This window comes from Kryptolebias marmoratus, linkage group LG1 (genome assembly GCF_001649575.2).
Source record: "Kryptolebias marmoratus isolate JLee-2015 linkage group LG1, ASM164957v2, whole genome shotgun sequence".
Classification (NCBI taxonomy): domain Eukaryota; kingdom Metazoa; phylum Chordata; class Actinopteri; order Cyprinodontiformes; family Rivulidae; genus Kryptolebias; species Kryptolebias marmoratus.
The window spans coordinates 30,289,864-30,309,421 of record NC_051430.1 but is presented as its reverse complement, the minus strand read 5'-3'; the positions used below and the strand labels follow the sequence as shown (position 1 = coordinate 30,309,421).

General features: G+C 40.6%; 1 protein-coding gene across 2 annotated transcripts in view; it reads right to left on the bottom strand.

The window, feature by feature from the left end:
• Positions 1 to 19,422, bottom strand: part of ppil2 (peptidylprolyl isomerase (cyclophilin)-like 2) — a 37,511-nt gene extending 18,089 nt beyond the window's left edge. Inside the window, exons 1-15 of one of the 2 annotated variants that reach the window (XR_003039827.2) lie at positions 19,242 to 19,422; positions 19,005 to 19,054; positions 18,407 to 18,452; positions 18,225 to 18,287; positions 17,881 to 17,932; positions 17,141 to 17,192; positions 16,803 to 16,894; positions 15,579 to 15,668; positions 15,423 to 15,498; positions 15,143 to 15,303; positions 12,701 to 12,776; positions 11,707 to 11,813; positions 7,838 to 7,927; positions 5,132 to 5,170; positions 488 to 605 (exon numbers count right to left, since the gene is read on the bottom strand). Coding sequence is in view for 1 of the 2 variants with exons in the window: in XM_017430855.3 (XP_017286344.1) it covers positions 488 to 605; positions 5,137 to 5,170; positions 7,838 to 7,927; positions 11,707 to 11,813; positions 12,701 to 12,776; positions 15,143 to 15,303; positions 15,423 to 15,498; positions 15,579 to 15,668; positions 16,803 to 16,894; positions 17,141 to 17,192; positions 17,881 to 17,932; positions 18,225 to 18,287; positions 18,407 to 18,452; positions 19,005 to 19,054; positions 19,242 to 19,273 (1,139 nt within the window). In the remaining variant the exon portion in view is untranslated. The remainder of the gene's footprint in view (positions 1 to 487; positions 606 to 5,131; positions 5,171 to 7,837; positions 7,928 to 11,706; positions 11,814 to 12,700; positions 12,777 to 15,142; positions 15,304 to 15,422; positions 15,499 to 15,578; positions 15,669 to 16,802; positions 16,895 to 17,140; positions 17,193 to 17,880; positions 17,933 to 18,224; positions 18,288 to 18,406; positions 18,453 to 19,004; positions 19,055 to 19,241) is intronic. The other variant, XM_017430855.3, reaches the window with a different exon arrangement.
• Between the last annotated feature and the right edge of the window lie 136 nt (positions 19,423 to 19,558).

Below are 19,558 nucleotides of genomic sequence, written 5' to 3'. Positions count from 1 at the left end.
CTGCAGCTGGGGAGGAAACTGGTTTGTTGAAATCTTTGTGGGCAAATGTGAAGCATTAGCGCACATTTTGGCTTCGGTCGCTGCTCCTGCACGCTCCCGGCATTCTGATGTTAACAGGAAGTGACATCACGTGTCTTCTTCCTGAGTTATTTGGGGTTATTTTGTATTCCACACTACACAAACCAACAAACCAACAAAGAAGAGACTAGACCGCAGAAACGGTGGCGAATCACTTTAGAAACAATAAATATTGGGTTAAAGTTGTGGGAAAGTTGCTGTGTTTTGGGCAAAGTTGCAAAAAGTTGCGATTTCGCTGGGTTTGCTTGATTTTGCGTTAATAGTTGCAATCGCGAAATCCTGGAGGGTCTGGTTTTAGTTCTTATTAGAGCATTTTTAAAGAACTTCACATAAGCGTTTCCAGACACCCAACAGAAGGAAGAAGCTGAGGGTTCATTCCCTCCAGACTGTTTCCAAGGACGGTTCTTACAACTGAGACTTGTTGGTGTTCGGCCCAGAGTTGGCCATGCTGAGAACTCCTCGGCCCGTATGAGACAAGTTGGGCCGAAACTCATCTTTGAAAGGTTTCCCCCAGAAGGATTCCCCACCTGAGAGAGCAGAGAGCAAACAGAGGAGGAAAGACAAACATGAGAAGAAACAAGCAGGTCCACGATGACAGAAAAAGATGGATTTGTTCGTTTTTACGACCATCTGTGAGGTTTTCAAAGCAGAGACACGAGGAGTGAAAGATGACTTTATTTTAGTCGAGGACATTTATTTAAGTGAACCTTCAATATTTAATCACTCCTTTTCCTGCAGGAGAAACCGAAGCAGGATTCGTATCGTTAATGATGGATGACTTCCATTTTTCCTGTCGGGGTATCGCTCAAACCGGGGCTTGGATTTCTGGGAAAACGTGAAAAAATAAAAGCTCCTCGAGACATTATTTATACCCGCTGATCGGTCACATGATTACCGGGTGTAGTTTAAAAGCAGGGAAACATTTTACTTCTTTTGTTATCTGTAATATAAGAGCAGAGGGTCGAATCGTCATCTGAGGAGAAATGAAGTCGGCTGTTATTTCAACGTTAAAGAGTCAAACTCTTGGTGAAGATTTCTCATTTAGTTGAGACTCGTAGGAGAAATCCATCTTCTGAAGCCTTCTCTTCACCATCTGAAGGTCTAAATCATGCGCTGTTCACCGTACCATGAAAGTAAAAAGTCTATTTAGTTTTCATTGCTTTCTGCTTCACTGTTAAAGTTATAAAAGCAACACTCTGTGTACCCTCTTCAGTGCTTTATAAACCCTACTAGAAAAAGACCTTTTTATTTTCTTTTCCCACCGTAAAAAGTCCAAATGTTCTAGTTGACACTGAATATATTAATAGTTAAACAGTTATTATACACAATCAGGTTTTTATAGCTTAATAAATGTAAATACACCTGGAGCTCATATGTGATGAATGGCTGGTAAATATTTCCTGGTTTTTAATCAGAAAACGAATCAGTTAAAGTCATTACCTGCAGTCTGTGGCTACTTAAGTATTTTAGAATAAAACAGTTTCTCTGCAGGTTTGCTGGGTGTCCTTTAGGGAATTATCAAGATGAATAATGACAGTAAATAATAAACAAACTAACTCTGAACTTTCTTTTTTTTTCTAGGATGCAATCCTGGTTGAAATGTTTTGATGATTCGGTTTAAAATCGATTTGTAAACAAGGTTTTGACAGGAAATTCAGACACGGAAGTCCAGACGAGATCCTTGAGTCCTTAAATAATAAAATCATCTCTAAAATTCAACACAAACAGCAGAAAGAAGAGGAGTGGACCGGAGCAGAGAGTATCATATAAACATTAAAATATCTAAATAACTGCATGGATGGAGGTTTTGATGATCAGTTTGACGTTGTTTCGTTATTAGCAGGATTTATTGATGCAGTGAATTTAAACAGGTGTTACTAAAACAGCAATACAGGCGAGGAAGGAGGACGCCCACAGGATGACAGAATGAATCACTTCAGCTTTGTCCCACATCTGTGATGATTGGAATGTCTAAATGTTCCGAGTAAAATGTTAATTTTCTTTGTTTCTGAAAGGAAACATGAACTAAAATCAGAAAGGTGAAAGCTTCAGTAATTTAGGTGTTCAGTCACACAATGCCTTTTAAAGTTTCATAACATAATCTCTGTAAGAAAACAAATTAGTATCTCTGCCAGCACAGTTTTTTCTCATGATTAAACCTTCAGAGGAACAAAGCGCCGAGATAAACTGAAAAGAATCAGTTTGTCCTTGAGCACAGAGGCTTTAGCTGTGATTCTTTATCCAGACTGGTTTCAGAACTAAAAATTGTCATGAAGTGTCTGCGGGAGCTGCAGGAGCTGCAGGAGCCGCAAGAGCTGCTGCAGCTACAGGAGATGCAGGAGCAGCTTTAACTGCAGGAGATGCAGGAGCAGCTTTAACTGCAGGAGCTGCTTTAACTGCAGAAGCTGCGGGAGCTGCTTTAACTGCAAGAGCTGCTGCAGCTGCAGGAGCTGTGGGAGCCGCAAGAGCTGCAGGAGCCACAAGAGCTGCTGCAGCTACAGGAGATGCAGGAGCAGCTTTAACTGCAGGAGATGCAGGAGCAGCTTTAACTGCAGGAGATGCAGGAGCAGCTTTAACTGCAGGAGATGCAGGAGCAGCTTTAACTGCAGGAGATGCAGGAGCAGCTTTAACTGCAGGAGCTGCTTTAACTGCAGAAGCTGCGGGAGCTGCTTTAACTGCAAGAGCTGCTGTAACTGCAGGAGCTGCTGCAGAAGCTGTGGGAGCTGCTGCAGCTGCAGGAGATGCTTTAACTGCAGGAGCTGCTGCAGCTGCAGGAGCTGCAGGACCTACTGGCTCCGGGTCCCGCAAGCTGATCATAAAGCCGCAGCATTAACTCTGTGAGATTGTTTATGTTGGTGTGAAAACATACAAACATCCCCTCTGAGGCTTCTTCTGCAGCCACCAGGCTTCCCTGGTGGCGTTCATGCATAATTTATCAGCTTGCTGACATTTTAACTGAGTGAGACTGGATCAGGAAATGAAGGGGAGGGAGGGAGAGAAAAGCATCACAGCAGAGACCGAACATCACTCGCTCTGATGTGAGTCACAAAAGTCCCTTGAAATAATTACAGCGAGAGGCTGAGTGTGCTGTGAGACACCACTGATAAAACAGATTTTGGTTTCTCAGAACATCTGAACATGTGCTTCTTGTTCTAAACTTGGATGGTTCATCGCAGAGCTCATTTACAATTCAATGATCAGAAGCCGTCTCGTTCTCCGAAGCATCTGGTCCTGGAGGATTTCAGCCGGAGCTAAACTGAGCGGTTTGCTGAATAAGTTTTGTTTTAATTTATGCAGCGAGGAGAGGGGTTCATTCAGAGTGTGTGAACAACCTCTGAAGGCTGTTCCTGAAATACACACCAAGAAGTTCTCTGAAAGAACCACAGTACTGGTTAATCTGATCAGGAGGCCTCCTGGGCGCCTCCCTCTGGAGGTTTTCCGGTCAGGTCCCTCTGGGAGGAGACAGGAGTCTCTGGAGAGATTATGTGTCCTCTCTGGAGCACCTCAGGATCCTCCAGGAGGAGCTGGAGAGCGTCTCTGAGGAGACGGAGGTCTCGCTATGTCTAAAAGTTTTCTTCAGCCTGGCGTTCTCACAGAAACCTGGTTTTAGGGTATATAACAGACTAATGTGTGTCAGGGAAGACTCTCAGCTACTACCACCTGTTTCTAGAGCTTCGGATGAAGACATTTATCAGGCCTGAGACGGGTCGCACAAGTTTCAAAGAAGATATCTAAAATAAGCTTTAAAAAACAACCAGAGAAACTGTGCTTTATGTGAAAATTCGAGCTAGCTAAAAGCTAAAAGAAGCAATAAGGCTAGCTAAAAGCTACAAGCAGGAAAACCAGGCTAGCTAACAGCTAAAGCACTAAAATGCTAGTTAAAACATAAAAGTAGCCAAAACCTAAAGTGGCAAAAGGCTAGCTAGAAGCTAAAAGTAGCATAAGAAGACAAAAAACAGTAATTAAGCTAAAGCAGATTTCTAACAGGACGATGTTTTGAAGGGAACTAAGAGATCTCAGCGTGTTTCTCTGGGTAAAATATCTGTAAATAAAGTTCAAAGTTACAAAAACCAGAAGTCCTAGCAGCCGTCTCCTGAATGAGCCGAACGTTTTGATACATGAACGGCTAAAACAGCTGAAAACAGAAGGGGTTAAAGTCAGTGAAACCCGTAAACCCGGCTGAAGGTCTGCGAGCTGCAGGAACTCTGCACCTTCATAAATCTGCCGGAGCGAAGGAGTTCAGCACCACAAAGCTCACTTTGTGCCGAGGCCTCCCCCGGCGGCGCCGGCGGCAGGAAATTAACCGCATGTGGAGCGGCAGCCGAGTAAGAACAGGAAAATGAAACCGCACGCCGCGGCGTTTCTGCTCTCAGAGTATATTTAGAAACACTCCCGACGCTAAACCTCGAAAAGGAGCAATTACTGAGAAAACCAACAGCTAGGAGCTAAAATTAGCAAAACTGTAGTTAGAAGCTAAAACTATAAAACATAGTTGCTAAAAGAGGAACGATTAGACAAAACAAGAGCTAAAAAAACAGTAGCTTAGACCTACAAATAGCAAATTAGCAGTTAAAAGCTAAATTTAACAGAACAAAAACTACAAACTAAAAAAAAAAAAGAAAAACAGGATTAGAGTAGCTAAAGGCAAAATTATCACAAGTTAGCAAAAAGCTAAACTGGTAGCTAAAAGGCAAATTTGGCAAAACAGATGCTAACAGTTATAATTAACTAACTAGTTACTAGAAGCTACATTTAACAAACCAAACACTATGAGCTAAAATTAAAAATCTGTAACCCCGCTGTAATACAGAATCCCACTGTAATCCAGAACCATGCTGTAATCTAGAACCCAGCTGTAATCCAGAACCCTGCTGTAATCCAGAACCTAGCTGTTATCCAGAACCCTGCTGTTATCCAGAACCATGTTGTAATCTAGAACCCAGTTGTAATCTAGAACCCAGCTGTAATTCAGAACCCATCTGTAATCTAGAATCCAGCTGTAATCCAGAACCCCGCTGTAATCCAGTAAATCCAGCCGAAGCGCGGCTCTCACCTTACCTGTGCCGGTTCCGGTGGGGTCTCCTCCTTGAATCTGGAAACACAAGAACAGAGATTAGTTCTCACACAGAACCGGAAGCTCAACGCAGGTTTAGTTCTGCTTTCCCAAACAGAATGAGTTATCATTATCGCCCGCCGCAGAGGGCGGAGGGGCATCACGTTTATAAAGAAGATCAGCAGAACCCCAGTGACTCCAAACCGTAACATCATGCAGAGAGAACCGTTAAAGGAACATTTTCATGTCAAATGGAAATAAAACAAGTTTCTTTAGCGTTTAACCTCTGGCCAACAGGAACCTGAACTCCCCACACTGACGTTCTTTGTGACCATCATTAGGTTTCATGAGCTCGAAGCGCAGCGCTCCCACCCAGCGGAGAACAGTTCCTGCTTTGTTTTATTATCGTCAGACACAAAAAGCACATTTTAGGCTCGTGTTTGTTGGTCCAACCCACGTGGAACACTGGAGAACCTCTGTGCAACCACGAACGTTTCATCTCGCCGGATTAATGCGTCATTCTGTCTTCACGGTAATCAATGCTGCGCTAAAAAAACGAGCCGTTCAAACCCGGCCTTACTTTCTGTCAGAACCACCCGAAGGCAAACAAACAGACGGAGCCGAGGAGCCGAAGCCGTGTAAAAGCTTGTAGCTGCTGCCCGGAGAACGCAGCTCGCCAGCTGCGAACCGCCTCGCCTGTCATCAGCGCCCCCGGCTCGGCGGAACAAGGAGCCCAAAGAAACGCTCCGAACTGCAGCCGTTCTCACAGAAAGGTGGAACAATAGAGTCAGTCTTCTGCAGAACTCGGAGTCTGCTTATTAATGATGGCAGGGAACATGACTCCAGGCGGCTGGAACATAAAAAACAAGAACTAATGTTTCCTTTAGTGTTTTTGTTTCAGTCGTCTCTTTAGTTTCTAATGAAAAACTGACGTTCCTCCCTGCAGCTGCTGAGGCAGCATTCAAAGCTACTGGTTATTATTTTATTTATATTTTGATAATTAACTCCTTCTGCACACTTTGTGCTTTTTTTAACCTTTCATATGGAAATGTTCAGGAGGAGCAAAGACTTTTGGTTCATGTAGCTTTTATATTTTCCAAAATAAATAACTTTATTTAAGAATAAATTGTCCGTATTAAAGTAAATCAAGATCTCCGTGAAACCTATTCTTCTTCTGCTCCTTTTAGCTGATATTTTGCTGCTTTTAGCTAGCTTTCTACTACTTTTAACGTTTAGCTAGCCTTTTGCTACTTGCAGCATTTTGCTACTTTTACTTAGCCTTTCACTACATTTAGCATTTAGTGAGCATTTTATTACTTTTTAGCTAACATTTAGCTACTTATAGATTGTGTTTTGCTACTGTAAGTTTTCAGATAATGTTTTACTACTTTTAGCTAACATCATGCTAGCTTGAACTAGAGTTTTGTTACTTTTAGCCTTAAGCTAGCATTTTATTACTTTTAGCTAACATGTAGCTACTCACAGATTGTGTTTTGCTACTTTTAACTATTAGCTTGCAGTTTTCTACTTCTAGCATTTTGGTACTTTCACCACATTTTAGATTGCCTTTTGCTACATTCAACTAGCATTATGCTACTTTTACTTTGAGCTAACCTTTTGCTACTTTTAGCTAACATAAAGCTGCTTTTAGCTAGCTTTCTACTACTTTTAGCTAGCCTTTTTCTACTTGCAGCATTGTGCTACTTTTACTTAGCCTTTCACCACATTTAGCATTTAGCTAGCATTTTATTACTTTTAGCTATCATTTAGCTACTTATAGATTGTGTTTTGCTACTCTTACCTTTTAGCTAGCCTTTTTATAGTTCTATCATTTTGGTAGTTTCACATTTAGCTGTTAAACTGCCTTTTGCTACATTCACCTAGCATTATGCTACTTTCAGAAAGGGTTTTAGTACTTTTAGCTAGCATTAGCTACATTGAGATTTTAGCTAAGGTCTCAGTAGAAGAGAAAACTCACAGGTTTGTTCTAGTGAGACGATTCCCTTTAATTAAGCTCCGATCTTTCATGTTGCGGCGTAATTAGGGATAAACAATTCAGAGTTTGCAGCTGAGAACAAAAAAACTCGGCACACAAAGAAGACTGTAAGAGTCCTCGAGACCAGATGTCCACTTCAGAGACAGTGTCTTTTCTACGAGCGGCAGCTCTGAAATGCACCGATGAGCGGCGGATCACAAACCTGAAGCTGAGTTCAAAGACAAACCTGCAAAACCCTAAAACACAATAAACGATCCAAACTAAACACTCACAGTGTTGTTTACGTCTGTTTATGGTGAAACCAAATCAATCAGAAAAGAAAGAAAGAAAGCATCACGAATTAAAATCTGAGGCTTTAACTCACATTATGGGTTTTCTAATGAAATAAATCCAACCTCACATAGAGAACACACAGCTGCTTCTCTGAGGTCATTGCTGATGTCATTCCGCCTTGGCGTGGTGCTAACACACACCTGTAGCTCCAGAGCAGCAGACTAACAAACCTCCTGCTCATCAATATATCTGCTCAGAGGCACCTGCCTGATACGACATGTAAGCAGCAGACACAGGGACAGACGTAGCACCTAGCAAGATGGCGGCCGTGAACGTGTCCTGTCCTTCCTGCCTCTTCAACAGGAAGCCAGCAGAGCACAAAGAGTCCAGTGGACAAACAGGAAGTACCTGCAGACGTCCAGCAGCCGGTTTCTTACCATGAAATTCCTGATGCACCTGTGGAAGATCGTCCCGTCGTAGTAGCCTTTCTTACACAAGCGGATGAAATTCTCTCCCGCTTTGGGAACCTGCAGGAAAGAACATTTAGATTTTATTCAGAGAAAGAAAAAAACAACAAAAACAAAAACTGGAGGAAATAAAGTTTCTGAGGCTGGACTCTCTTCTGCTAAGGAAACCAGCTGCTCCAGAACCTTTTTTAAATATTATTATTTTTCCATACATTATTGGCAATCTTAGTTTGTGCTATTTTAGTCGTTCATATATGAAACAGTTCAGCTCATTTAGGAAGTGGAACATGTGACTTCTGGTTTTTGTAACTTTTATAAATTCCAAAACGACTGAAAATATCTCATTAGTTTCTTCCTATTTGCTCTATTTTTGTCTTTTTAATCCTACTTTTAGCTTTTAGGTAGCCTTTTGTTACATTTACTTAAAGCTAGTGTTTTAATGCTTTAAGCTTTTAGCTAACATTTTGCTCCTTTTAGCTTTAAGTTAGCCTTTTAATATATTTAGCTAACATTTTGCAGCTTAAAACACTGTTTACTTTTAGCTTTTAGCTTGCCTTTTGTTACAGTTACTTAAAGCAAGTGTTTTAATGCTTTTGTTGCTCCTTTTAGCTTTTAGCTCGTGTTTTGCTGGGGTCTAAATATGAACGCTAACACACTTTAAGGTGTTCATGAACCTGTTACCAGCGGAAACCAACATCAATTTAAAAACCACTGAACATTTTCAGACTTTTCTTTTTAAATTAAATGTAAAAAAAGAACTGGTGTATTTTTCTAGATGAGCCATCGGGGTGCAGAAAAACGGAGCTGCTTCAACAAAGTTCTCATTATTACTTTAAAGCCGCCGACGATCAATAAAAGCTGAGGAAGGAAGCAGGAAGACGGCAGAAGGCAGCTCATAAAAATGAAACCAGAAGATGAACTTTTACTCGATTAGCCTCACAGAGGTGGTGCCGCCTCACGTTGTTATTAGACACATATATCTGAACCGTTTCCAAGCTTCACAGACGTTTGGGACGGAGCAGAGTTCATCTGCTGCCTGCAGCAGCCGAGGAGCTAAGCTTCGTTCTGCTGAACAAACATCTGGACTTCCTGAAGCAGGACCATAAAACAAACAGGAACAAACAGGAGCGTTTGTTCTCCGAGCTGCAGCTTCGGCTGCGAGGTCGATCAGGTCTGCTGCGGAGGAACCAACAACGGGCCGAACAGCTTTTCATAAAACCTGTTTTTACTCGCAGACTTTTAGCTGCGTGATGAGCTTTCCTGAGCTTCTTCCCATTTAACCATCGTTTAACCTCCTTAAATCTCATTTAGTTAACATGTTAAGGTCTCTACAAACAAACTGTTTTCATTCTGTGAGCAGCAGTCGGAATAATTTGTGATCTCTGTGGGGTTTGAGCGTTCGGTCCAAGGACGTCCAACAGGAAGACTCGTTAAGGTTCTTTAAAAACTGAAGCAGAGAGGTCAGCCAGGGCACGATGGCGGCTAAAGCAGAACAGGAAGTAGAAAAAAAAGGCTGCTTTTCTCAGATAATCAACCGAAACGCACAAGAAACTAGAAAAATCACATTTCCTGCGAAAATACAGCGAGAACGCAGAGAGCTGAAAAAAGTTCAAACGAGCAGAAACCAGCTAAACAGTAGCTAAAGGCTAAAATTAGCAAAACAGTAAATAAGCTAAAACTAGCAAAACCATAGCTTACAGCTAATATTAGCAAAAGTGTCAATAAAAGCTAAAATAAGCAAAACCAAAGTTTACAGCTAAAACGAGCAAAACAGTAAATAAGCTAAAACTAGTAAAACCATAGCTAACAGCTGATGCTATGAAAGCCATAGCTAAAAGCTAGAATTAGCTAAATCAAAGCTAAAATTAGCAAAACCATAGATTGCAGCTAATATTAGCAAACGAGTTAATAAAATTTAAAAGAAGCAAAACAGTAAATTAGCCAATATTAACAAAACTGTGGCTAAAAGCTACAATTAGCCAAATCACAGCTAAAATTAGCAAACCAGTATCTAAAGGCTAACTGTAACGCAACTGTAGCTGAAAGCTAAACTGACCAAAACCGAAGCAAAATGCTAAAATTAGCGAGCCAGCAGTGAAAAGCTAAAATCAGAGAAAGTTTGTTGAAGGTTTTTTAGGAGAATAATGTTTCTGATGGAATGAAGAGATATTTGTAAATAAAGATTTAATGATTCAAAGAGCTGTAAAAAACAGACATCACAGCACATTAATCCTGAATATTCTATTTCTAACACCCGTTTCTGTGTCTGACGTATCAAAGATGCTTTTAAACTCTGTGATTTCCTTTGATTTCCCAAACGGCTGAAGCTGTTGTCTTTTATCGCTTCATCCCCGACCCGCCGCAGACCCCTGGAGCTCGCCGAGCGGGCAGCTGTGTGTGTGTGGAAACCATGAAGGAGAAAAGTGAGCTGGCAGAGAAGCAGGGGCGCGGAGGTCGTCTCAGCCTCGACGGATCGCTTGGTTCATCAGGAAGAAAAGCTTTAATGGAGCTCATGCTGGCTTCAGAAGGTCACATATCGACCTTAACACCGACAGGAATGTTTTTTTTAAATCTGTGGCAAAATGTAAATTTGGTTCTGAAGCGTTTTTGGATGAGTCACCAAAATGTTATTTTCAAGCTTTTTATCGGTGATTCACAGCAGCCGAGCCCGAACGAGAGACGAGGCAGTCATAAACAAATTATTAACGGTTTCAGTGGAAGAGTCCCGTTCTGTGTGAAGCCGACAGGCCTCACCTTCTGCGTAGGGATGCATATCACCCGCCCGAGAAACGGCGGCGCTGCAGATGTTTGGGTCAGACGCTGAAAGAACGTTTTGTGTGATTTCTGAACTCATTATCTGCAAACCTGACTGAGTCGTTTTATTTTGGTTATAGTCAAACAGTTTGGCTGCAAAGGTTAATAAGTTAAAAGGTACATTTGATGATCATTTCCTGAAGGTTTCATTACAATTCGTCCAGCTGTTTGTGAGATATTTTGCAAACAGCCAAACAAACTACCTGCACGCTCCCCGACAGGAACACCTGTTCAGCACCAAAAACATCACAGACCACTGCCAGGTTTTAAAGACATAAAAACATCATCTGTTTGGAGAAATAAATCCTTTTTCAGTTGAACTAATTAAGAAAACAGAGCTTGTCGTGCAGCCATAGAACAAAAACTAAAATAAAAAATAAAATACTGAAGCCACACCCTTCACCTCAGTCCTGAGATGTTTTACTCCAGATCTGCTCTGCATTAATGCGTACTCGCCGTATGTTAGGACGACGAAGACAAAAGGGACAATCGTGTCTCAACCAAACAGAGAAGACAAAGTAAAAACACGCAGAGCTGCAGAACATTTGACTGAGGTGTTGAGATTACACTTCCTTAAATTAGGAATTAATTCCTGTTTGGAGACAAACACGGAGACGACTCCTCTTGGCCGAGTCGGGACGTTAAAGTTTTATTTTTATGGTAAATAATTGAGAGACAGAGTGCGCCGCTCAGCTTCAAGCTCAGTGAAGCGGTCGGTGTAAATCTTTTAAATACTATCAGCCTCAAACTTTGTGCTCTAAAAGCCAAACTCCTAAAAACAAACAAACAGAAGCAAAGCCCACAGACGTCTCTCATGTCCACCACTGCATTTATATTTACACAAACATTTAACTCTAGTCTCTGTAACTCTTCTAATCTGCTCTAAGATGCATCAGTTCAGTTATTTCCACCTCAAACTTCATCTTTTCTTACATTTCAGGCCAACTCGAGGCTCAGAATGTGTTTTTCTCCAACGCTACGGCTCCATGAATCCCTCTCAGTCGGGTTTATGTTTGTATTTTTACCTTATCGCAGTGCAACTCCAGGTTCACGTCTCCCAGGTTTGTGTGCAGACGGACGTAGCCTTTCTTCTTCACATACTGGTAACGAACCGCGTCGTCTGCGATGGCGTCTGCGGCGAAAACAACACAAAGAAGTTAAAGCGGACGTTAAATAATCTGTAAGTTAACAAAACGTTTTAATGAAGTTCACTGATACAAAATGCAGCATCTTCAGGTTCAGTTCCTGTCAAAAAATCATGTTTTACCTGCAGTGTTAGCAAAATATCTAATAAATCTCTGGATGAACGTCTACAGCTGAGTTGCAGCCGTTTTGGTCAAACCTGGTAAATAACTTCATGTGTAGAGTACGTGCTGCGGATGACTCTCAGCTACTACCACTCCAACCTTCAGCTCAGTATCTGTAAGCTCTTTCCGAGTTTCCTAAGGTCAGCTGGCTGTGGCGGCCATCTTGAATCTGGTCGACTCCAAAAGTCAATCAGCTGCTGATGTTCATCGAATCGTAACTTTGAGAGTTTTTATTAAAAATAAATAAAATAAGCAGACAGGTACGGATAAAAACAGAACCGACCGCCGTCGCCTTCCGGCTGCAGGTGATAATAAAGATTATGAGGAAATCAGGCTGATATTTTATAGGAAAGAAATAAAAGAATCATAAATCTAAGTTTGCTGTTAAGCGTCTGCTTCACGTTTTTTAATATTGTGATGTACAGAAATAACTAAACCTGAATATTTAATAAAAAGCCATTTTAAAAACCACTTTTTCCGCCATCTTTAAATAAATCCTGTCTTCTTAGAAAAAACCCAAAGTGGGTCAGTAGATTCAAACCCTGCCGTGTTCTGAAGCTACTACGCTGTTACGTAACGGACTCTCTCTCTGCAGCGGGAGGAGAAAACTCACACATGCAGCTGCTTCCGAGCACAAAGAGATCACCCAGGACTAACCAGACAGATTACAGGAACCAAAATATGAGCGGATGAGCGCTTCTGGTCCACTTGCCTGCCTCGTGTGTCGTCGCAGGAGTCATGGCTGTGGACGTGAAGGAGGCAGAAACTCTGCCTGTGGAGTAGTGGGCCTGGAGGGGACGAAACAAACAGGAGAAAATAATTTTTAACAGCTTTAATAGCTTTGTTTTGTCTGAGACGGCTCTTTAATCCTTCAAAATAAAAGCACAAAGCAAAAATTGGTTCTTGGCATCAGCAATCCAATCAAACTCTAAGGGATGTTCTTGATGTTTAATCAGGAATTCTCTACAAATAAAGTCTGAAAATAGAAGCCTCTGTAGGAAACTGGAAGGTAAAATAAGGATAAAGAGCCGAGAAGAGATGTGAAAATAAAAAAAGTAAATAATAAAATTTTATTATTATACTTAAGTATATTTAATAATAAAAAGCTGTGTGCAAAGATGATAAAGAGACCTGGAGAGCCTCCACGAGTAATTATGCTCAAATATTTAGACTTTAGATGGGCTTTAATTAAAAGCTTAGAAATCCTTGAAGAAATGCATGTCGCCCGCCACCACCTTCTCAATAAATGATGTCCAAACTGAGCCGATACGTTGAGCTCGAAGTGCGTGTGTGAAGGACTCTGGCTGAGTTAAACTCTGTGCTGTCTCTTAGTTGTGGCGGCCATCTTGAGTTAGACAGACTCTTAAAAACATGACTGGTAATTTTCATTTTCCTCATAATTATTACAAAATGCAGAAGAATGATGATAATGTGCCGTCGTTATATCTGTGAATAAACCAGAGGCCTGTGGGGTCATGAAACCAGCGTGTCTGAGGCTGAACGACTGAAAGCACATCTGATCAGGAAGGAACGAGTTCAGTTTTGTTCTCCTCTTCATCACAGTCTTCATCCTCATGAAGCCCCATCTCTCCTGATGTCTCTGCAGCTCATGGAGGATTAGGAACAGACCCTCCGCCTGATCGCAGAACGTTCCTCCACCTCATGATCAGGAGTTAAACTGCAGCAGAACTCAGTTGTTGTAAAACCAAATCCAACCGGTCCAACGTGCATTCTGCAGATGTGGTTTCAGATTCTTCTGCTCCAGTTCTTCTGAAGGCTCTGGCTTTACCTTGTTCCTTTTTTTTTTTTTTTTTACTCTGACCTACATTCATGGTTTCCTCAGGAGCTGTCAGAGCATCACCTCAAACACAAACTCCAGACAGACAGAGAGCAACAAAATAAAAGCTCCGGCTTAAATAAATAAAATCAGACACAGCGGAGCTTCAACCGTGACGATAACAGAACCGCTTTTCTTCAGATGCTAAAATTACCAACACAGTGGCTAAAATTAGAAAAACATGCTGGAAAAAGAAATCAGCAAGACTGTAGCTAATATCAGCAAAATACATGCAGAAACTAAGGTATCAGAACAGAGACAGATAGACGATACAGCTAAAATTAGCTACACTGGCTAAATTTAGCAAACCAGATCCTGAAACTAAAATCAACAAAAATGTAGCTAAAAGCTGAACAGAAAATGATAGCTAAAGGCTAAAGGTAGCAAAACTGAAACTACAAGCAGAAGTACCAGGACTGCAGCTGAAAGTCGCAGAACAGTAGCTAAAAGCTAAAAGCAGCGTAAGAAGACAACCAGAGGCAGCAGCTGAAGCAGATTTCAAAGAGAACAACGTTTCTGAAGGAACTGAAGGAACTGAAGGGTTCTCCGTGTGTTTCTATAATCTTAGTTTAAATTAAAAAAATAGCACAAAGTGTGGAAGTAGCTTGATTGCATAAAAAGTAAGAAATAAAACAAAAAGAGGAAAACTACAAACATGGCGTCTGAATTAGACACAGCGTAGATCTGATCAGATTCAGAACCTCTCGGTTCCACGTTGGGTTCCTTTGTTTCTGAAGGTAAATCTGATCTGTTTTTACTGCGAATTAAAGGCAAACAGAGCCGTGTTCCTCAGGTTTTCATCTCTTTAATCTTATTTTTAGCTGTTGTTTGTCTCCCTCTTGTGTACAAAATAAAAAGTGCACTTCTTTGTTTAATAGGTTTAGTTCGGAGTTTTATAAAACACAGAATCCAAGCATTTTACCATCACACCAAACTTTAGCTCAATATCTGTAAAACTGACCGAGTTGGAGCCATGTTTGTGGGGTTTTTACATCCAGCTGGCAGACATTTTGAATCAGATTCGCACCAAAAGCTCATTATCTGTAGACGTTGATCTAAGGTTTACTTCCTCACAGTTTTATTAACATTCAACCGGACAGACACACCAGCACGGGCAAACGTTAAAGAAACAAAATCAGAAAATTCTGGGAGATCTGTTGTAGTCAACGTCATTTAGATTCGACTCAAATATTTTAAAATATGATCTTATTCAGAATAGGCTGAAAGTAAAGATGATGCGTTTTGTATTTTATATAAACTTGTTTCGTTAATTACCCATAATTCCCCTCTCCGTTTGGGCGCTCAGGTTTTACTCACAGCGTTCAGTTTGTCCGTCTTCTTGGCCTCGGGCTCCTTCATGGTGGACGCCAGCAGCTGGTCCCCCTTGTAGTCCTTGTAGAGCTCAGCTAAGGTCTCTCTGGTCTCCAGGTTGGTGCTCTTCAGGTGGTACGCCGGGTCCTGCCGGGCCTTCTCCTCGTCTGAACAGCAGAGCAGGGAGGAAATGGGTTTCAGCAGAACAAACCGCCCGCCGCTTCCACGTTCACCATGACTTTGATTTTACTCCGAGCCACAAACGAGCAGCTTGCCGCCGCCTCACCGGGGTCCAGCACTTTCAGGTTGTTCTTCACGTGGAAAAAGTCGGACACGTTAAATTTATCCAGGTTGGTGGGGTCCTGGAAAGACGAAAAGGTAAGGACGAGCTCAGAGGCCTTGCTTCCTGAACAACACGTTTCAAGGACTGTAAACGACTAACCTGAAGCGTTATGATGTCCTTTCTGGTGAAGGGTTCATCCGTCAGCAGGTCTTTGAAACTTTTGGTCTTAATGTTCAGCTGCTCAACAGCCTGTGAGGAAATAAAAACACCTCAAATAAAACCAAAACCCTTCAATGAACAATGAAGAGGATTAAAAATAAATGTATTTATTGTAACATTGGTTGGGTTTGTGTGAACAGCATCCCTGATTTTGATTCTTGATTCAGGTGAATATTTGATATACTTCAATGAAAACAACAAAAGATAGCGCCCTTCGTTTAATATTTTGCTAACGCTCTTCCTGAGCAAAGCGCTCCAGCTGTCTGAGGTTTGAAGGAAGACGTCTTCAGAGTTTTTGAAGAACGGTCCACTGTGTTATTTTAGCTGTTTGTTTTGGGTCAATATCCTGGTAAAGGATTCCTGACCTGAAGGTTCCCCGTTCCACGGATGGTTCCAGATGTTGCCTAAGTACCAAAACCCGAGCTTCCTCCATGTTTCAAGTAGTTCTGGTGTTCTTTTCTTTAAAAGATTCATTTTTCTTCCTGTAAACATGTAGCTGATGTGACTGGAGTCAGAAAAGATCCAGAACTTTAGTTCTTCTCCTGACTGGTTTCCTGTCTGGTTTTTGTGTTTTTCTGTGGAGCCTCCTGGTTCTTCTTCCATCGTTATGACCCAAAATGTGACGGATGGAGCGATCAGAAACCCTGACCTCGGAGCTCAGCTTGAAGGGTTTTAGATGGTTTCCTCGGCTCTTTTTCTACCATCCTCACTATCTGATCAACCTTGGGTCACATTTCCTCTTGCGTCCACATCCTGAGAGGTTGGCTGCAGCCCTATTAACCTTTAACCTTTTATTAATCCTGTCAGCTGTGGTCAGAGGATCATGGAGCTGCTTGGAGATGGTCTTGTAGCCTTCAGCTTCTATAATCTTGTCTCTGAGCTCCTCAGCAGCTCTTTGTTTTCTCTGCTCCATGTTGGGTGGAGAACACAACCGAACCAAACCAGCCAGAGGCTGTTTGTTCCCTTTAAACAGACTCAATGTCTCAGTTACAATAATTAAGGTCAGTTTGGAACTGACTTTAATGCAAAGATAAATATCATCCATACTGTTTTAGCAGATCTCCATAGTCATACATTTCTTGCTGTTCTAAAATCCAAACATTTATCATTCCTGAAGTTTCTGTGAGATCGTGGTTTTAGTCTTCATGTAAGAAGTTCCCTCACCTCGTGTGAAAAGACGTTTCCGGTGACCTTGTTGGCAACGATGTGAGAGTTATTTGTGAAGACGTTGTACAGAACAGGGCAGTGATACTTTCCTGATAAAAATAAAAGCAGAAAGGAGCAGAATTACTCTCAGAGATGGCACCAGAGGGTAAAAATTCTTCTCTGAAAATGAACATAAAACCGTCTGACTTCACCGTTATCTCCTCAGAAAAAAGCTCTTTTACACCCAGTGGAGAAGCTGATCTCTTTATTAATTAATGACTTTATTCTAAATACATCATGTTTAAAATCTCTAAAGCTCTCATAGCTGAGACATGTGAACAAATAAACATATTTACCATCGCTGTTCTTGGCAAAGTTGAGTTTAATGAGAGACTTTGCTTCCAGTTTCTGCAAGACAGAAGGAATAAAACCAAATCAAATAATTTTCACTGTGATGATTATTAAAAAATAACTCATCTGGACTCTTATTAACACTGGATGAAAGGAAAATGTTTAATTTTAAAGATCTGAAGAAAACAAAGCAAAATTTATGGACTTTATAATTTTTAATGCCTTGTTACTCTTGCAGCGTTCTGTTTGTAGACAAGAGTTTTCTGCTAAAAACGAGGAAATTCAGTTCCTGAATAATTCCAGTAAAGGTTATAAGTTCATCTCTGAGTCACATGTTGTTGTTTTGAACAGGAAGTTAAAGTTAAACTAACCTCTGAAGAGGAAAGAACGAGTCCAGATTAAACTCATTAATAAATCTCAACATATTTAAATTAATCAGTTGTAGATGGTAATTCAAGGATATCTTTAAGTTTTTATAAAAGTCTGTCCTAGTGGTTAATAAAATATTTTGCTAACAGAGAAACGTGCACACATACAGGCAAAAACATTATTGCCCGCCTTCACCTTTTGAAGCACAGAAGAAGCTTTGTCAGTGTTTTTGTTTATTTCTGTCTCATTTGTTGTTTTGATTAATTTATTCCTGAAGAACAAAAATCAAATGTTTTCTGTGGGATGTTAGATGTCAAAACTTTGACCAAATCTGTGAACGTAGCGTAGAAATCATTTAACTAGTCAGTTTTCTTACTTCTCCAGAGATGGGATTAGTTCCATACTTCTTAATCCACGGAACGATGCTCCTGAAGGGCAGACAGGAAATAATATTTCAGGTCAAACCAGACAAAAACAATCTAATCTGAAACGATTCAAAAGGTTTTCAAACATTTCTCCAACAACAATCCCTGCAACAGAAACATCAGAAATAAAATATAAAACATTCAGAAAGTATAGAACTAATTAAAACGATTAGTATTTCATCATTTGCTCAAGAACTTCTAACCATCAAAGGTTTCTTCGACACTTTGCACAGTTAAACTAAATTTATTTACAGCTGAAACTCGTGACTTTTAAAAATCAGCAAAAATGACTCACAGCAGGTCGAAAACGACTCCGTCCTCCGTGCAGACCGGATATTCAAACGGCTGAAGGGACAAGCTGAAACAATTTAAAGTTCATAAAAACAAGCATTTAGGAATCTCAACGATTAAAAAGTCAAACACTAAAACTAAACGTTTAATCTGGAACAATAATCTGACTGTAAGAAGTCGCCTTACCTGCAGTGGTCAAACGAAAGCCGTCTGAAGTTTGCTTGTGGGATTTCTGAAAAGTAAAAACAAAACCTTAAAATATAAATTAAACAACATTCAGCTTCAAATAGATACAACAATGAAGAGCTGCAGAACTGTACTGATTTAATACTATAACATGCTGTAAAGAGTGAAAAAATATCTGATAATTTATGTTTTAACCCTTTAAGAGTCAAAGTTTACCATCAAATCCCTCAAAGACTTAATCTGTAAAAATCTCTGACTACAACAAGTTTACATCATTAAATAAACTATTTTATAGACTGTCTGTTAATCCAGTGCGATAAAATTTGACAACATAAAGCTGAACAAGTAAAAACAATCCTGTCCTAGTAGGTTAAAAGAAATGCAACAACAGCTAAAAAGAGCAAAAAAACTAAGAATAATATTCATCTTAATTATAGTAGGAGTTAGTGTTGAGAGTAATGTTATTTCTAACAGAATGTACTTGATTAACTTGCAACTAAAAGCAGATCCACGAAGCAGAAACACGAGCAGAACAGAGTTTATTTTAAAGCAGGATTGTTGGTTTTTAACCAGCTAACTTAGTAAACAGGAAACTCACCTGCCCGCTTTCCTCCGTAAAAGTTTGTGTATTCTGCACATGTGATGTACCTGTAAAAACGGACACATTTACAAGCAAAGACTTTGAGAAGCAAGCAAAACAAACAAAAACAGCTAAAAGTAACTCATAGCTTCAGTTTAAAAACACTCCACTCTGACACGACGTGAGTTAGCAAGCTAAGCTAAACTAAGCTAGCTTTAATGAAGTTTCAGACGTAAAATAAACTCTCATACTTACATTTTGTCTTTTTGGTGCTGTCGCTTACCCATCTTTACTTATTTCCCGTTGGTCTCAACAAATAACTTGAATAAAAAATGCCAAATTGCCGCAATAAAACACAAAAAACAGTTAGCCTTAGCCGAAGTCTTGTTTACGGTCTTCTTCGGCGCCCACAGCTTGTAAAGCGGCACTCTGCCGCCACCTACCGGAATACTGCGGTACTACATGGTACTACAGGACCAAAATAAAACGCTTCCCTGCGAGAAATAAACATTTAATCTGGGCACAAAGCCTAGATTTAAACATGATTGTTTGTATAAAGTGGCGTTTCGTAA